The 20,205-nt window shown below is 34.9% G+C and overlaps 1 protein-coding gene across 1 annotated transcript in view; it reads left to right on the forward strand.

The window, feature by feature from the left end:
* Positions 1–12,612: 12,612 nt before the first annotated feature.
* LOC127839696 (uncharacterized) overlaps positions 12,613–20,205 on the forward strand; it is a 30,544-nt gene continuing 22,951 nt past the window's right edge. Inside the window, exons 1-7 of the mRNA XM_052368080.1 lie at positions 12,613–12,803; positions 13,416–13,485; positions 17,010–17,106; positions 17,212–17,357; positions 18,283–18,400; positions 19,479–19,551; positions 19,822–20,025. Of these exons, the coding sequence (XP_052224040.1) occupies positions 12,774–12,803; positions 13,416–13,485; positions 17,010–17,106; positions 17,212–17,357; positions 18,283–18,400; positions 19,479–19,551; positions 19,822–20,025 (738 nt within the window). The 5' untranslated portion in view covers positions 12,613–12,773. The remainder of the gene's footprint in view (positions 12,804–13,415; positions 13,486–17,009; positions 17,107–17,211; positions 17,358–18,282; positions 18,401–19,478; positions 19,552–19,821; positions 20,026–20,205) is intronic.

Below are 20,205 nucleotides of genomic sequence, written 5' to 3' on the forward strand. Positions count from 1 at the left end.
GTGTTTTTGTGTTTTACTAAAATGACCAATAATACGAAATATGTTGAGCGATTGAATCATCTACTTTTGTCAGTTTCTTGTATTATTGAAAACGTAAACAAATGTATCTAAACGAAGAATCGATTTGTACATTGCGGACATATTCGAGCAAAACGTTAATTCGTTTAAAGACATGATGTCCTCTGAAAAAGACAATTTAATATCTGTTCATATTAACCATTTAAAAAATATGCGCTTTGAGTTTGAACAAAACTTACATACATGCTCATTGATAACAAAAACAACGTTAATTTAAACACACTAATGAAAAATGATGAAAAATGGCGAAACTTTACACACACTTAATAATTTGACCATGTGCAAATTTGAAATAACACAAAACGGTGAAGACCTTTCCGAGGGATTTAAACGGTCAATGGTCGTAACTCTGATATATAATATTTCTAAATGCAATATCTCGTTTAATGTACACATATATGTGTATTCGGTCAAACACATTGTTAACCTTAGTAAACGCATTATTTGCATTAGTAATTGACAACGACCTTGGTCAATCACATATGTAAACACAAATATTATTTGTATGTGTCTAATGATATACGTTTTGTTTGCTTTTACATCTAAACCATAGATTATGCCGCACCGTTTTTCAGTAAAAATAATCCTTATTATGATTTAAGTTAAATCTGTTCGCGTTTGAATATGGGCATTGTATTCATAGACGTACGTTTTTGCATATATTTAGTGAAATAAACTATTGTTAATTCTATTATGTTTTAATTGTTTTAAAGAGAAATATCATTGTCAACCATTTCCTGCTTCATCGTCTTCGTGGACTGACCAACACAGCGACACATTTCAAGCCAAACTAATAGGCTATATGGATAAAGCTTGTAATACCAGATGTCGTTACACATCTGCCATGTTTGATTTGATCTCCAGAATAACAAAACAAGTTCGAATCGTGTACATCGATTATTGTACTAAAAGAGTTCAACAAACACTGCTTTCACTCAAGAAAAATGCATATGTCGAGGTAAGACGTGGCATTTTTCATACTTGTTTTGATAGGAAACATTCATTAGATTTACCATGGTATATTGGACAATGTATTATATGGTATGCATTATTATGCGACAAGTAACATTATGCTTCGAAATAAACATTCGCATTGGTGTTGAGTTGCAATGGGTTATCAATTGCGATCATGTTATTTTGGTTTGGAACCAAAAAGTTGAAAAACAAAGCTCTTTATCACTGCTATAACCAGAATCAAACTTTAGTCTAATGCTCGTGTTTGAACGTTGACAAAAGAAAGACGCCACGTACAACTCATAATCAATTGAACGTAACGTATCACCAAAATGCAACACTGCTCGTAACAAAAACACGACTTTTGTGATTCGAAAGAACATCCGATAAAAAAATGCACGTATACATCTTAACCAAATATATGCAACACTGTATTACATTGATACTCTATGTTAAATGTGAATCCAAAATCTTATGCGTTGACAGTGAGCATTTTTTATTGATATATTTGTGGGGTAACGCTGTATGTATTGCCCTTTACTTCAATGGCCCTCAATCAAACTTTATCGGATGGCACCAGACTTTATCTCAAGATACTGGGTCTAGAGCTTCATTTTCCCCATATTTGCAAGTATTAAACACATCGCATAAGAAACTTCGCAAAATTGTAAAAGAAGATGTTACTAGTATATGTTTCTTAATATAAAAACCCCTGTGCACTACTTCGTAATTAAGGCAAAATAATAAAGTATAGACATTTACTTAAGAAAAACTTTCGACTTTTACAGGCTTCTTATTGTGTTATGTTCTAAATATATATGAGCCTCGTTCTGGGAAAACTGGGCTCAATGCATGTGCGTGATGTGCCGTCCGCATAGTTTAATCAGGGACGAAACTTTCCGCCTAAAGTGGATTTTATTTTAGAAGGGACTTCGTTTAAACGAAAAATTCATTTAAAGCGAAAAACCCCGTCCGTGCTTAGTCTGTGTGGACTGCACATTCTAATCTTGGACGACACTTAACGCACTATACACTAAGCCCAGTTTTCCCAGAACGCGGCTCAAATAATCATCATGTAATAAGTGGTAGATGTTGTTAGATTTAGCGTAAAATAACCTTGAGAACAGTAATGCGTATAAGTCTTAAATCTAAGATTTGCTTGCGGAATACAAACCGTTGGCTAGCAACAGCATACCATCTTTAGAAGGTAAAATGCTGTAATTGTTGAAAAGCGCCATATATATTAAAGGGTCTTTTTGGATAAGATAACACAATAAATGAACTGTTTGCAGCTTCACGAACAGTAGAATCGCTTAACATAACATTCAAAGCACTACATAGCTTTGCATAGCACTGCATAGATTTACATAGCACTGTATAGCTTTACATCGCACAACATAGCAATGCATAGCTTTACATAGCACTGCATAGCTTTACATAGCACTACATAGCTCTATATAGCACTACATGGCTTTACATCGCACTACATAGTACTGCATAGCACTTGAATATTGTATGAGCGTCTGATTTTATGAAATATCATTTTAAAAGCCTACCAGAGCAGATGATCCGCGTTCTGGGAAAACTGGGCTTAATGGATGTAAGTTTCATCGAAGATTAGCCCGTGCAATCCTAACATACTTATCAAGGATGACACTCTCCGTCTTCATGCAATTTTCCGTTTAAAGACAGTCTCTTCTAAATGAAGATCCAGTATATTTAATATAAACTATTATGGTATGATGTTCTCAGAAAAAAAACTTACTAGTGTAATAGCACTTAGGTCTACTGCTATTTGAGGCGGTCTTTTATGATGATGACTACTATTATTATATGTTGAACCATCAGACGCAGGCTATATCATGGAGACGACGGAATACTACGTGCCCGACAATTGTTCGTGCGGTGTACTCCAGTCCTGGACCTTCATCGCGCAGTCCGCCGGAAGTTTGACGTTGCAAGTGTGGCAGCATGACGACAGTCAACAGTACACGATAAGAGGGGCAAACTACTTCACAGTGCCAAGTAAATGATACCTCGCCTATGAAGGGCTGTTGTCTATATGCACATCGGTCTGAGAAAATTCGCCTAAATGCATGTGCGGAAAGTGTCGCCCCAGTTTAGCCTGTGCAGTCCGCACAGGCTTATCAGGAGCGACACTTTCTGATTGTAAGAAATTAAAGGACGTCTCTTCAAAATGAAAATTCAATGTAGGCGGAAAGTGTCGTCCCAGATTCCGGGACACCACTGAACGCAAATGAATTAAGTTCCGTCTTCCCAAAACACGACCCAAATATTGACACGCCTATTACAGGCACCTATCTAAACTATATATGACAAGCTGTTGATAATCGAACTATATTGCTTGCTATTTGAATATCGCATTCTTGCCTTGTTGTTTGTTTTGTTTAACTAAGATAATGCGTTCATTTTCGTAAGACACATCAGAATGTCACGTTGGAATATTTGATCCTCGCTATGGAAAATCGGGGCTTTATGCATGTGAAGTTTCGTCCCAGATTAACCTGTGCAGGCCGTATAGGCTAATCAGGGACTACACTTTCCGCCTACACTTGATTTTTGCTAAGAAGGGACCTTCTTTAAACAAAAAAAAAACCCAAAAGCGGAGATTGTGGAGAGCGGATTAGCACAGACAGATCTGAGACGACACATTTACGCAAATGCATTAAGACCAGTTTTCCCAGAACGAGGCTGATGTGATCAGCTAATTGCAATTAATAAAATAAGATTTTATACAGGTAAAAATTCTATCCCCCTTTTCTAAATTTGCTATTCAGGTGGAGCAGTTGGTAATGTAATCGAATTTCAAGTGCCCCAGAAAGACCGCATAACGATTCGGAACAACTATCTGATAGCATGGTAGGAGCTTTAAACCACGTTTTTAAGCAATCATTATGCATCGACTATCTCCGGAATCCTCCGTAAGATAGGAAGATTTAAGCAATAAATCGTCTGCGGATCCAGAGTGGTTTTAAGGTTAAGGGGTGTTGCGGCAGTTTATAACACCGATGATGTTATTATCACAACTCACTATTTTTGTTATCAGTATATAAATGCTACAAATTGGTATTAAGTACGAACATGTCAACCGTAAACTCCAAAACGGTATGATATTTGCAAAAGTTAAAGTTATAACTCGCCGGGCTGTCAAAATCAGAAGAAAAACTTAATATATATTTATATATCTGTTTACTACGTAACGTAAGCTTTCTAATGATATATAATTTGTCAAAATCGGCCGAGAAATGAAACTATGATTTAACAAAAGACGTGAGTGGGTACATCAAAATGTATAACCTCGGCGCTTCGCTGTACGCTAATTGTAAAAGATCGATAGCCACAACACGGTAAAACGCGTGGTGGTAAAACATACAATGTGTATTTCTTGTGTTAAACTCGCTATAAATCCATTAAAAAACGGGAATATACTAAAAGTTATATTTTTTTGAAAGAGGAATTAATAAGCAACAAGATAACGTATAAACCAATAAAATCGGATGAATATTTTTTGCATAAGATTGAATTTACTACAGTAAGTGTCAAATACTCGATTCATCTCCTATCAATATACACTCCGTGCTAGCTATTAATAGTTTATATATAATATTTACTAGCTACATAGGTATACAATTATTAGAACAATCGCGTTCTGAGAAAACTGGGCTAAATGCATGTGCGTAAAGTGTCGTCCCAGAGTAGCCTGTGGAGTACGCACAGGCTTATCAGAGACGACACTTTCCGCCTAGACTGGATTTACGTTTAGAAAAGGCTTCATTTAAACGAAAAAATTAAGCTCAGTTTTTCCAGAACGCGACTCAATTGAGACTTTTTTTGAACTTTCGGCTTCTATGTTTTTAAACATGAAGGCTCTCGAGCACTCAGACGAGCATTATAGCGAAACGCGACGGTAATGAGTCATTACCAGACGAACAAAGGATTTTTAAGAACATGAATGCCTTAGATCCATCCGGAGAAGGCATTTTTGATTGGAGTGCTGCTTCCGCAAACGACCCGCTTAATCCATCAAGAACACCGCCTTTGCCATTAGAGCTACGGCAGCCAAAAGTAAGTACATGTAATATGTATCGTCATCATCATCATCATCATCATCATCATCGTCGTCGTCGTCGTCATCGCCGTCGTCGTCGTCGCCGTCGTCGTCGTCATCATCATCAATATCATCAACATCATCATCATCATCATCATCATCATCATCATCATCATCATCATCATCATCATCATCATCATCATCATCATCATGATCATCATCATCATCATCATCATCATCATCATCATCATCATCATCATCATCATCATCATCATCATCAAGAAGAAGAAGAAGAAGAAGAAGAAGAAGAAATCAAAATATGACATATTTACCTTATCAGTGTCTATCAGTGATATGAAACTGTATTTTTTCAGACAAAGCCCCAGAGTTCACGAACCTCCCCCGGGATGTGTGGATTTACGGTGACACGGCCCCAGGGACGCTCATATACTCGGTATCCGCCAGCGAAATTGACCCCTATGACGTCAGCAGTCTATTGATTACATACGATGATAAAGCGAGCTTTCCATTCTATTACGACAGAACAAGGGGTATGATGTTTTTAAAGTACCTTAAGTTTTAAAGGACAGAACAAGCGTTGAAAACGGCAAAACATCCAAAATAAACAAACAATAAAACACGGGAACTTAATTCTGCCCAATATCTTAAAGGTCCTTATTTTATTTTTGGCCTGGGGCGAAGCCCCTAGACCATAGTACTCATACCGATTTCTGAGATGAGCTGACTTGGCTGGCTGCCAAAACAACCACGAATGAATGAATTCGTAAATGTCCGATCAACCACTTGGCGGTCATTCATGCGCAATCAATGAAGAGGGACCTATACAAACAAATAGGTCCCTGCAAAGAAGTTCTCAATAACCCGCATTGTGAATACAGAACATCACTATATTACATGACAGTGTCATAAAACGTGTAAAAAATATTATTGAAGCATAATTCCTAAGCATTGGGTACGTTATAGTTTTTATTATTGTTGCATATTCATGCGAGAATAAGTTCCTCACTTGACGGTCTAGGCCGAAAATATACGAGTGTCTCGGAGACAGTAAGAAGAATTTTTTCTGATACATTTTTTTAAGGTATAAGCACTCTAATGAACTTCGTGCAATATCTCCTTCTTTCGTACATATCCGTCAATCCGAACGTTATCCGGGAATGTGCAGAAAACTACGAATATTCTATAAATACGCTATGAAATACTAAATGTAGGATCCGCTAAATACAAAGACAACACATATGGCCGACATTGTACCTTACAGATTGGTCGTTTAAAGAAAAAGCAATTTGCTATATTGAAAGAGAAAGATTAATAAAAGTGTTATTATTGTTCATATTAATGTGACTGGAGTTAATGATAAACGTCAACTAGACTAATGCATGGCAGTGTTGATATTTATGAAAAAACGATTCCTGGAAAAACGATGTCAAACGCTTGAAAATTTTGACCACTGTGAAGAATAACGTTTAGAACCCGTGTCACTTACAACATTTTATATTGTTGGTGAGAAGTAAAAGGGGATAAAGTGGATTTATGCTTGTGTGATGACTGTAGCCATGTGAACGGGTTATCGTACGGCAAAACCCATCACGTAAAGAAGAGTCTTCAACTTTTCAAGAAAGAAATGCCTTGTTTTGCTATCAACACAAAGCTCGAACAGGAAGGTACATAGATGTTGCTTTTTTTCAAGTATACCAGTTTCATTATTCATAATTGGAGTAAAGTAGTTTTTGTAGGAAAAGTGCACCCTGTCAGTGATTTTTACCACATAATCAGGCTCATATTTGCTTTCATTTTGAAAAAGAAAATGTGCCATGTTAGGAAAAAGTTGTGTTGTAAATGCATGGAAATCAAGGACAGCATATTTGAATTTATGACCGAGTATTGATGTTTTCCTCAAACAAACAACAAAAAAGTATATTAAAAGTAACTTTTTGTGTGATCACCTAAATTATGTATTATGGTTATTCAAATTAAAATGCTGCATATTTATTATCTTTTCAGCAATGATCAACAACATTGGTGGTCCAGGAACGGTTAATTACTTTTTGTCAACACTGTATGTTCCAATGATCAATTAAACTTAAAGAAAATGGAAATACATGCGGGAAGGACCATTCATCAAGTTTCAACTATCTCCTTTATAGCAGACAGGCTTATAAGATGGAAACGAAGTAGATATTTTACTAATTTATGTGATTGTTAATGTAGAATCAATGTTTTAAGTAATAAATAAAATGTAACGTTAATAGTCAGTTTCATATCCAGTAGGGATAATACATGTATTATCCCTACTGGATATGTGGTGTTTACACTTACTTATTAATCCAGTTTAAAGTGGTTTATCATATAAAATACTAGTAATGACATGCTATGTCGTGAATGTCTGAATAAATAAAAACGATGACGCATATCATAATGGATCATTTCACACTTCTCATGAAACACTAATATCAGTTCTTACTCCTATACAAGTGCTTGTGTATTTGACATCTGTATATAATTATTTTGTTAAATAACTTGAAGAAAATGTTGTCAATTTATAGAAACAACTTTGAGAAGGCTTATTGAAGCCAAATTAATAAGAAAAGACCAAATATTTTTATTTTTATAAATACAAATGGTTAAAATTATTCATACACAATTTGCAATTGTGCATAAGTTTGTTCGACTGAAACTTATTGATGATCTTATGAACCTGTCAGAATATAACTACATGTACTAGTCAAATATCAACTTCAACATTTCAGTGATACATTGTATGCTGATTACCTGTGCAGGAGGAAAATGAAACCAGACAGATTATGGACTCAAATTCAACCCGTAAAAAAGCTAGGAACTTACAGTCACTGAGTGTTCTTGTTTACATTCATGTGTTCAATGCTGCAACAACATAAATATTATAGCTGGCTCTGGACTCAACCTTATGCATCTTAAAATGATCTTTGAACGCGATGGTCTCAAGAACATTTTTATAATGAATAACTTTGACGGTCAGCCCAGGGTCACCAATGCCAAGCGTCTTTTGGAGACACTTATTCCAACCTGTCGAAGTTCATCAAAGAACTACCATGACAATCGTGTATTTGTTTTGTTTGTCATAATAAGTTTAATGTTTAATATCACTAGTATCACTAGCCAGTGATACATTGATAAATCTATTTTCCTTTAAACGTGTTTGATTGAATGATTATATGTGCCGTGTTACTTAATTATTAATGTTCTTATTTCCCTGTAACATTTTCAAGTCTTATTTATAGAAGAACGCATTTCACGTGCAATTTCAAACAAGGTTAGCAAATCTTACTGCACTGAGTAGGTTCCATCTCACACATGATATATGAGATGTATGTATGTTTAATATATGTTTATGGGTTTATTATAGGCTTTTCCTCTTTTTTTATCTATTTATAATAATTTTTGAACATTTAGCTCATCTTAATGCTCACATATAAAAATCTCAAATTCAGTATGGCGTTTCTGGAAAAGGGGGGTAACCTTGATTGTAAAGCGGGAAGTTTTCGTTTTCACTGGTGACCCCCATTTTTAGCTTATTATTATAAAGCCTATTATATATGAAATATATATAGTGGAGCTACCCTACTCACCCCGGCGTCGGCGTGAGCGTGAGCGTACAAATGTTAAAGTTTGCGTACCAACCCAAATATTTCCTACGTGCCTTGACATATTGCTTAGGGGGTAAATATTTTGCATACTTCTTTACCAACATGACCCCAACCTTTAAACAAGAGCAGACAACTGTATCAAGCATTTTGTAGAATTATGACCCTTTTTACACTTAGAATATGCATACTATTAATATTAAAGTTTGCGTACCATCCCAGATATTTCCTATGTCCATTGACATATTGCTTTAATATTTTGCATACTTCTTTACAACATGACTCAAACCTTTAAACAAGAGCAGACAACTGAATCAAGCATTTTGTATGAATCATGGCCCTATTTTCACTTCGAATATGCATATTATTAATGTTAAAGTTTGCGTACAACCCCAAATATTTCCTATGTCCCTTGACATATTGCTTTAATATTTTGCATACTTCTTTACCAACATGACCCCAACCTTTAAACAAGAGCAGACAACTGAATCAACCATTCTGTAAAAGTTATGGCCCTTTTTTCACTTAGAATATGCATATTATTGTTAAATCTATGTTAAAGTTTGCGTACAACCTCAAATATTTTCAATGTCCCTTGACCTATTGCTTTCATATTGTGCAAAATTCTTTAACAACATGACCCCAATCTATAAACAATAACAGACAACTGTATCAAGTATTTTGTAAAATTATGGCCCTTTTCCATTTAGAATATGCATACTATTGATAAATCTATGTTAAAGTTTGCGTACCACCTCAAATATTTTCAATATCCCTTGACATATTGCTTTCATATTTTGCAAACTATTTTAACCAACATGACCCCAATCTATAAACAAGAGCAGACAACTGTATCAAGCATTGTGTAAGAATTATGGCCCTTTTTTGTCTAAGTAACTGAATATGTTCTTAAATTTTGTGTTTAGATCTACTTGACTTCTAAAGTATCAAAGCTATTGCTTTCAAGCTTCAAATATTTTCTTAATACCATGAGGGTACTGTACCTGGCAAGTTAAATTGTACCTTAACCTTTGAATGCCTTGACTCTCAAGGTCACAATAATAAATTTTAGTTAAATTTCCATAACTTCTTAATGTATGATACGATTTTATTCATAACTTGACAATACGACACTTACCTGAATACCACAATGGACTCCACCCAAACAAAACAATACCCCAAGCCCCAACTCAGAATCCCTGCACCCAACCCCCCCCCCCCAAAAAAAAATAAGAATAAATTTTGTTTTCCTTTTATATTTTTGAAAGACTTTCTAATAAATGACCACGCCCCACATTATACCCCCGCTCAACCCTCCCCCCTACCCAACCCACATTTTTTTCATTTCTTTGAAACATGGTTTAAAAAAAGAAACAAATATTTATTTACTTTATTTTTGAAGGACCATCAAAACATCCCACCCAAGCTATTGCTATCAAACTTGAAAAAAAAATCTTATTTGTTTGTTTTATGTCTTTACGAATGCTCAATAGATTGTTGAAAATATACCTAAACAATTACCTTGACCTTATTGATTAATTTGATTAATTTCCCCATGATGGCTTATGTTATACTGTCAAGCACTCGAATAGTCGAGCGCGCTGTCCTCTGACGCTCTTGTTTTCTTTATTTTTCATTCAAGCATACATTGTAGATGATTTCTATGTTCGAAGATTGTAATTTCCTTTTGCCATGTTTATGTCTTTCCGTCACACTTTGCGTTGAGGTTTCGAAAAATGCTCATAACTTCTATGTCCCTTGAGATAAAGCCAGCATATTTGGTATGCATGTGTATATGGGCAAGGCCTTTCCATACACACACAAATTTTGACCCCTGTGACCTTGACCTTGAACTTATGGTCTGCGTTTAGGTTTCAAAATCTGCGTTTAAGTTTCGAAAAATGCTCATAACTTCTATGTCCCTTGAGGTATAACCTTCATATTTGGTATGCATGTTTATATGGACAATGCCTTTCCATACGAACAAACATTTTGACCCCTGTGACCTTGACCTTGAACTTAGGGTCCGCGTTTAGGTTTCGAAATCTGCGTTTAGGTTTCGAAAACTGCTATAACTTCTCTCAAACCGTTTATAAACGGCATATGTCATCCTATGGTGACAGCTCTTGTTTGACAATTTATTTAAAAAAAGACTCGTGACTAGATATGGCAATTTTTCTCGTTTTCGAAGGATGATGACATCACTTGTTTGTTAATTTGTATGCCCCCCTTTGAAGAAGAGGGGGTATATTGTTTTGCACATGTCGGTCGGTCCGTCCACCAGATGGTTTCCGGATGATAACTCTAGAACGCTTAGATCTAGGATCATGAAACTTCACAGGTACATTGATCATGACTGGCAGATGACCCCTATTGATTTTCAGGTCACTAGGTCAAAGATCAAGGTCACAGTGACTCGAAAGAGTAAAATGGTTTCCGGATGATAAGTCAAGAATGCTTAGGCCAAGGATCATGAAACTTCATTGGAACATTGGTCATGACTAGCAGATGAACCCTATTGATTTTCAGATCACTAGGTAAAAGGTCAATGTCACAGTGACTCGAAACAGTAAAATGGTTTCAGGATGATAACCCAATAATGCTTACGCTTAGGATCATGAAACTTCATAGGTACATTGATCATGACTGGCAGATGACCCCTATTGATTTTCAGGTCACTAGGTCAAAGGTCAAGGGCACAGTGACTCGGAACAGTAAAATGGTTTCCGGATAATAGCTCAAGAATGCTTACGCCTAGGATCATGAAACTTCATAGGAACATTGACCATGACTGGCAGATGATCCCTATTGATTTTCTGGTCACTAGGTCAAAGGTCAAGGTCACAGTAAGTCGAAATAGTAAAATAGTTTCCGGATGATAACTCAAGAATGCCTACGCCTAGGATCATGAAACTTCATAGGTACATTGATCATGACTGGCAGATGATCCCTATTCATTTTCATGTCACTAGGTTAAAGGTCAAGGTCACAATGACAAAAAACGTATTCACACAATGGCTGCCACTACAACTTGCAGCCCATATGGGGGGCATGCATGTTTTACAAACAGCCCTTGTTTCTTTATTCCTTTTGTCACATGTTATAAACTATCACATTTGTATATATTATGCATTTATATATTAATACATACTAAAAAAGTGTTGTTTGTTCAAAATTTGTATGAATGAGAGTGAATTGTTTAAATCAATGGTTCACAAAAAATGGAGGAAAAAAAATTGGGGGGTTCAAAACTGAAAATGTCAAAAAAATAATATTGTACGGTGAATTGTATTTAAACTTAAATGATCAATGCAGAATACCACAATACTTAGAAATATGCGAAGAAAGAAGAGAAAATCAACATGTCAACACCCTCAATCTGCGCAGAAAGCGTTAACTTTTTCATACAATTTTCATTTTTTTCATTTTAATGAATGCCGTTAGAGTCCCGGTATAGCTACGGTACATAAGAAAACCGGCGCTCTGCCGGAATGCCACCGGCATTCACCGGGGCTCCGCCTGGGCATTACCGGCGACGACCGGGGTGAAACCGGGGCATTGCCGTAGCTCTGCCGGGGTCTGATGCCGGTATAGACACGGTGAGTGCCGGCGGTGTTACGGTATACCGGGGCTCTGCCGGGACGCTGCCGGATTTCACCAGGGCACTACCGGCGATTACCGAGGCTATGCCGGGACGCTGCCGGCTTTCACCGGGGCACTACCGGTGACAACCGGGACATGACCGGGATAAACCGTAGCCAGTCCGGTTCTAAGAGTTTTACAAGTGTGTATTCTTTAAACAATAACCCACTTTATATAACTTCCCTATATCCCGGAATGAAATTTACAACGGTAATATATTGCGTAGATGACAGCCACTGAGGGCTTATATTTTCGAGCAAACGGTTCAATTTCTATAGAAAACGTGTATAAAAACTTCAGTTTTAATCAGAAATGAAGTATATTAACTGCCTTGAAAAAGTTAATGTTCTCATTATTCTGGTTTAATCCTATCGGAATACTTGACAATGTGGAAAGCAGCGCAATTGATAGTGTTTGTAAGTAGAGCATATTCATTATACTAAATCTTTTTGAACAACGAAAATTTCAAACTACGAAAGCCGAAAGTTATGCACGTCAATGCAAGTTTTTCGTTGGTCGCATGCTAAAATGACTATTGTTTTGTTAACGGGGATCAGATATACGACAAAAACAACAACTTATTAATTGAATGAATGTTTATATAGCAGTAACGACTCGCTATTTTTTTCTTGAAATTTTAACAGAATAACCTGAATAAAACAGTTTATGCCTTAAAGTGTTTTTCAATGTTGCTTATTAATATCATACCGTGCACCTCACTTATTGAGGATTCCATGTGAAAGACAAACATGACCATTTTACTATAGGTTATATAAAACAGTATTTATTATAATATGGAAGTTATTTATTTAAACAATGCTCGTTCGTTAACAATCATATGATAAACAGTTGAAAAAAAAAGTAAAACAATTAAGTCAAGAAATAGTTTGTCAAAATTGATGCATATTGTAAACCATTAATTGTAACACAGCATAGCCTTTTAAGAATTGTTTTCATAACTTAAGCTGCTAAAGCATTTATACAATAATTTTGACAAAACTCATAGAAAGGAGTACTGTACTTTTTAGGTTCTGGTATTTGGTCAGGGACATTCAGCCATTGACGATGTGTTCCGACAAGTAAAAGAAGAATATGACGGTAACATATATGAATGTACACACATATATTACGTATAATAACTCTGATACTATGTATAGCCACACTTGTGTTATGTATGTAAGTAGTATTGAACTATTTATCAATAAGTCCAATGGTGTATATTGACGTTGTCCTGCGATTACATGTACTCTTATCCTGTCAAATTTCTTTACTAATTCATGCTATATTCCGTATTGTATTTGTATACTTAATATAATTATATTCTTTATCTTTAAACAATTAATACCTGCTGCTGTTTACTTATATAGAAGCATTTTGTCCTACTGCATGACAACGACCCGATGACAACACATTTTGTGATACAGTGGTATTACACTGGCCGATAGCGCACATATATATAATACGCCCACTTTCTGTAATAATAGGTGCTACTCTGCAATGCTACTTTTTCTTTTTTGTAGAAAACTCTTTACGTAAGGAAACAAAAGTCTATCTATGTCAGAGGTTTAAAAAGCGTTGATGAATGAGGAATATTATGATTTCAACGGTTTTGACATAAAAAAAGCAAACAGTACAAAACTTATGCATACGTACAATAATAGCTGAACGAATAAGAAAAGGTAATTGTAAATATATATAAATACAAATTTGAAGTCATAGAATCGCCATCAAGAGTTTCTGTAAAAACAGATAACTTGTGCCTTGTAAAATGCATATATTAAAAGTCTTACCTTTAAATCAACACTAATTCATTGTGATAATGAAAGTGTCAATCATGTTTGAGCTTGTATTTTCATTGTGTTGACAATGGAGTTATACATCTTATTGTAATTTTTGTGTTAAAGATGGTGGTTGTAACCATTAAAATCCATCTTTGTCATTACTTTTTTATACGTCATGCAACTGATAATTGTCCCCATTGCTTCTTCACAATGCAATTATTCTGTTATTCTGTTGATAAACTATGGGTTGAATTTTATTGCGTACTTAACGCCTTGATTTCAATACAAACACATGTCACACACGTGACACACATTCAAAATGCATCGCTTGAATGTTTGTTGTCCTAGCCCAATTAATCATCGCACCCTTCTGAAGAGTAGTTGTAAGTTTTCAATATTTAATACATCATTGTATGGAATAAAACGTCAATGAAAGTCTAAGTTTTACTGCTTTTGATAATTTAGAATTCTTATAATTGAACATTTGCTATTTTTGATAAGTGTTTCATTTAAAACATTTGAACTCAACTGTTTATTAATACTGTAGCCTGATGTATGCATGTGCTTATAGATAAAACGACGTAATATTGGTTTCATTATGCCTCATCTCATAAGTGCGTCTCTAATAAGTAAATTGGGTAGGGGTTATTGGACTCACTCCTGGTCAATACATTATGCAGCCGAAAGGACCTCATAAACTTCGAAATACCAACACATTAATAAAGGATTGTTTTAAAAATTTATTGTTGGTCATTTTAATAGGAATATGCTTATTATGCAAAAGAATATCCACTACAAAAAAATATTAATTTGAAACAAGGAAACCCTTCCCAGAATACAAAAGGACTATTATGACATCAAACGGGCAAACTGGTATGTTTAAAAAAATAAAGATATTGTCAAAATTGACATATCGTATACTAAACGAATTCCTTTTAAAATAATTTTGAGACATGTACATGTATTATGGGCACGAGTTTTATACGTCTTCGTTAACTTAAATGCCGTAGTCATTTATAACGTCTGATCTTTAACTTGTGTCGACGTAAAGTATGTGTACATGGTACATTTTATACCACTTTTGGGATCATCGGGTGCAGGAGAAGCATGTCGTTTGAGTTTCACTCTGCTCCTCAATGATTCATAAATTTGAGCCTCTAAAAATAAAAAAACACGTTGATTAACTGTAAATTCAAACAACGTCAACTTAAGTACAATACATAATGTGACGTATATATAACTATCGATCGGGCGGTCATGGGTTCGATCTCCACGTAGGAGCGTTCTTTAGATCTCTCTAAAAGACATCAAGTACTGGTTCTAGTTTCATGAAATGGACTCAAGAGCGTTTCAAATTAGTCTGAGGCTTTTGATACAATCCAGATAAAATAAATAGGTTTTAACTAAATTGAACTAAGTATATATCACCTATCATTATATGTGCACACTTATAAGTATTTTTAAGTCTTACAATGCATGATAGCAAAATAAGAGCTTTAATTTGATAACATATCAAATGCTTATATGAATATAAATACTGTTAGTCAAACATGACATTTCCTGGATATGAAACCAAAAATAAATGTCAGCAATAAATCATTCACACCAGAAATCGCTGTAAAAAGTTAATATAGTGATAAATCAAAACCCATTGACATTCTAACTCGGTTATGAATGTCTTCATTATCCGACTTTAAAAGTAAGGCGGGAGTTCATAACTGATAAAATACCTTCAGTAATTGGCCAATCTCTCTGACAATGTGCACATGCGTTCCTTTAGGGGTTCTCTACCAAAGATGTATGCATTTTCGCGTCACTGCACAATATGGCTGTTATAGATTAAAGCTAAAATATGTTTTTAAGCAATTTTATTCTAATCAAGCAATTTCGACATATTCCGTTACAAAGTCCCTGTCTAAAAACATCAAAATGGACGCTAATTGCACAAAACACCAGAGTGAACTAAAACAACACAGCGAGCTCAGCAAACTTTTTTTGATCTACTAAAACAGACTGTCCTATAAGCTAACAAAAATATTCATCTTTTTAAGATACTGAATATCAAGCTTCTTAATCACGGTGCCTATACCGCGATACTTTTTAAGATTTGTGTTGGAAGAATAAAGCTCGACCCAGTTAACATTTTTAATGATGTCTTTTTAAATATTTCACCATTTTTAATGGAATAAAGTGGAGAGCCCGCTCATTCATGAGAGTTTTCTATAGGTATCATGATCGTTTTAAACAAATAAGATTTTTTTCAGTAAAGTGCAACCGCGCGTTTGTAACATGAAGTCCCCACACTGATCCGACATTTTTCTAACCGTTCAAACGCGCGGTTGGAGCGTGCAGCAACTGGACCTAGTTTGCGGTTAGGTAACACGATATAAAGGACAGAGTTTCACATTTTTTCATGCGCTGTAGTTTTGAAAATGTCCATTAAATTTAAGGTTTCCGACTATTAAGTATAATATCAAATATTAAATTAAAATTACGATCTTAACCAATTGTGCTTTGTCTATCTGCATACAAGTGACAAGTGACCGTTGTGTTTGTGATTAATGTTCGGCTCAGTGTGAGGTTCTGATAGCCTTTAACCCTTTGCACAACAACGAATGTTCATTGTCCGTTACGAAGCAATGGTTTCATCATTAAGCATCTTCATATTTCGTTTTTAGTTGTAAACAATATATTGCCGTGTACTGTACTGACAAAAAAGCATTGAATACAAAACTAGCGCATAGCAACAGCCTTATTCTTCCGTTGTAATTTCACAATTACTATACTCATTATTAGCCTATAGTAGTATATCATGGTTTTTAAAGCTTACATATATTTAAGACTGGTGTCGGTATAGAATGAAGGGCAGCAACAGAACGCTGGTGAAGCTGCATTACGATATGGTGATAGACGAAAAAACATACAAGGATGCTTTAAGGTAACTTATCGAATTTGTATAAGAAAACGAAAACATTTTGTATCGAACCGCATTATTGAACAAGGCATTCTTAATTAATTATTTAATTGTTTTACCAATTTTTAGAAAGGAATATTACTTCAAACCAGAGGATGTTACCTGCGAGATACACGGTGTTGGTCAGGCTGCAAATCGTCGAATAACAATCGCATCGAACAGCAAGGAGAACCACTGGCCGCTCGAAATACCGTATCAGATAGACGAAGGATTTGGTAAGATCGTCTGAGATGAAATCGAAATTCTTATACAATTCAATTGTTTATACGTTTAACATACACTCCGAAAAGTGTATCAATTGCCAATTATAGCTCAAACAAGATGTTTTGCAACTAAAAATATCGTACGCATTGTTATTGAAGAATACCTTATCAGGTAATTATTAAATGTGTTTTGTTTAAACACATTTTGCCATTATAATAGTATTGTTCTACCAGTCGTCCAAATGCAATAGTTTAATTTAGAACCCAATGGCGTTTGATTTACAGAAACGCAAACAGACATGAATTTCTTGAAATTATCTCATACGACATAAACAATCTGGGATGTACTATATTGCTTTTACAAATATTTATTCTATATCAAATAAATTCATCAAATCGGCATTCTTTACATGTACCACGTGACCGTCCAATATATTCCGATATTGGATCCAAAAAGTCTGTATTTTTTCCATATTGGACAGTTGAGTGCAAGTGCACATAGCAACTGTTTTATTACGATAAAAGACGTTACCGAGAAAAAGTATCCGAATGTACAATAATCGATTCACGCGGGCGCTTGTCTTGAAAATAGCATAGACGCAATTAAAGCATTTTAAAATAAAAATTAAAATTAAAATAAAACAAAGAGCTGAAGAAAGGGATATAGAATAAAAAGCTTATTAGACAATAGAACTCTACAATACGTGATATATTTGGACTCGCACACAGTTTGTAGTCATATTGAACTCGCCTAACGGCTCGTCCAATATGACGTCAAACTATGTGCTCGTCCAAATATATATCTGTATTGTACAATGAAACGTCTAATAATCTATAAATATCAAACATGCATTTCAGAAGATTTTTAAACACAGAAATCAACTTGTTGAGGCGTTTTTAATGCAATATTTGGTTGACTTGAGTGTTTTAATTACAGGTACCGCTGGAATCCGAACCATTATAAAGGCACTGGAACACTGGAGCAGATACACGTGCTTGCACTTCGTAGAAAGAACATTCCAATATGATCGTATCATTTTTACTCCTGTTGAAAAGTGGGCAGTTTGATATAAATATTGCATGCTCATATAAATCATTTACTCACGACCGATATGCATGCTTTGAGGTTAGAATTTGATTTATATTTACGTCTTGTTTCTTTCAAAAAGTAAGACGAAGCTTTATTTTTAAGTCAGAATTTTTGTCAGTATGGTTTTTAAGCAAACAACAACAAAACCGAAACTCAACAAAAATTACTGTTTAACCAAAAACTAGAAAAAAGGAAAAAAAACATCAATTGTCGTGAAACTTTCCTATCTTATAAAAATGTTTAGTTTAAAGGAAGTCTCTTCTAAACGAAAATCCAGTTTAGGCGGACATTGTCGTCCCTTATAAGCCTGTGCCGACTTCACAAGCTAATCTGAGCGACACTTTGCGCAAATACATAACGCCCAGCGCCCAGTCTTCTCAAAACAAGTCTCATTTTAATATATATATATATATATATATATATATATACAATAGACTGGCTCCAATCTATTATTACTGCTTTCTGTTCTTGCATCCGTTTTGGATCCAGTGTTTTAGAAAGATTCATTCGTTGGTGTTTAATATTTTTTCTCAACCATATATATATATATATATATATATATATATATATATATATATATAGATTGGAGAAATATGCTGTTCAAACAGTGCTAATTACATATTTTATACATATGCCCTAGCGCTTTCGACTTTTCGTCTTCATCAGGGGCTTGTCAACACAGATATGGTTGTACATGCAATATTGGACAGTGGAAAGTTCTAAAAATAGATAATTCAAAATTGATTGATCGAAACTCACCGATAAAAACGTGCACTCGCCTAGAGCCCGTATTGTTACAGGCTAATTGAATGTTCGTAGTGATTTACAATAGACTGGCTCCAATCTATTATTACTGCTTTCTGTTCTTGCATCCGTTTTGGATCCAGTGTTTTAGAAAGATTCATTCGTTGGTGTTTAATATTTTTTCTCAACCATATATATATATATATATATATATATATATATATATATATATATATATATATATATATATATATATATATATATATATATATATATACCTTTGCCCTTTTTCCATCAAGCATCTGCGAGTCATATGTAGGGAGGATGATAGGACCCCAATACATCTCCCTGGATCCGCAAAAGTGTATGACGGTAAATATAGATTACATGGGCGTCAATTAGGTAGTTAAGTGCTCATGGTTGGTCAGTTACTATATCTAGTGGTCGAATGTATCTGCAAACTATTTGTTCTGTCTTGTGACACATATAAATTAAATATTGCACTAAATTATTGTAGCTATTTTATGTTCTTAACAGATCTTAATATCACAATTAAGCGCAAAACGGCATCGTTTTAAGAAATTTGATAATCAAACGGACTCAATCATTGCCTCTTTTATGAGCTGACATTTGACATTTCAGTTGCCGATAATTTTACATGAGATAGGGCACTCCATCGGTCTTTACCATGAACACACGAAAGCGGATCGGGACGATTACATCATCGTACATTACGAGAACATTAACCGGACATACCACTACAACTTTGACAAACTTATCGTAGACGAATATCTCGATTTTAACCAGACGTATGACTATCACAGCATTATGCATTATGGCAAAAATGTAAGTTTCCAGCATTATATAGAACAGCAACATAAACTGCTTTTTGTCCAATGTGTTCAAAAATGTTGTCAATTAAAGGGATCTTTTCACGGTTTGGTAAATTGACAAAATTGAAAAAAGTTGTTTCAGATTCGCAAATTTTCGATTTATTTATGATATTTGTGAGGAAACAGTATTACT

Source organism: Dreissena polymorpha, chromosome 7 (assembly GCF_020536995.1).
Source record: "Dreissena polymorpha isolate Duluth1 chromosome 7, UMN_Dpol_1.0, whole genome shotgun sequence".
NCBI classification, from domain to species: Eukaryota; Metazoa; Mollusca; class Bivalvia; order Myida; family Dreissenidae; genus Dreissena; species Dreissena polymorpha.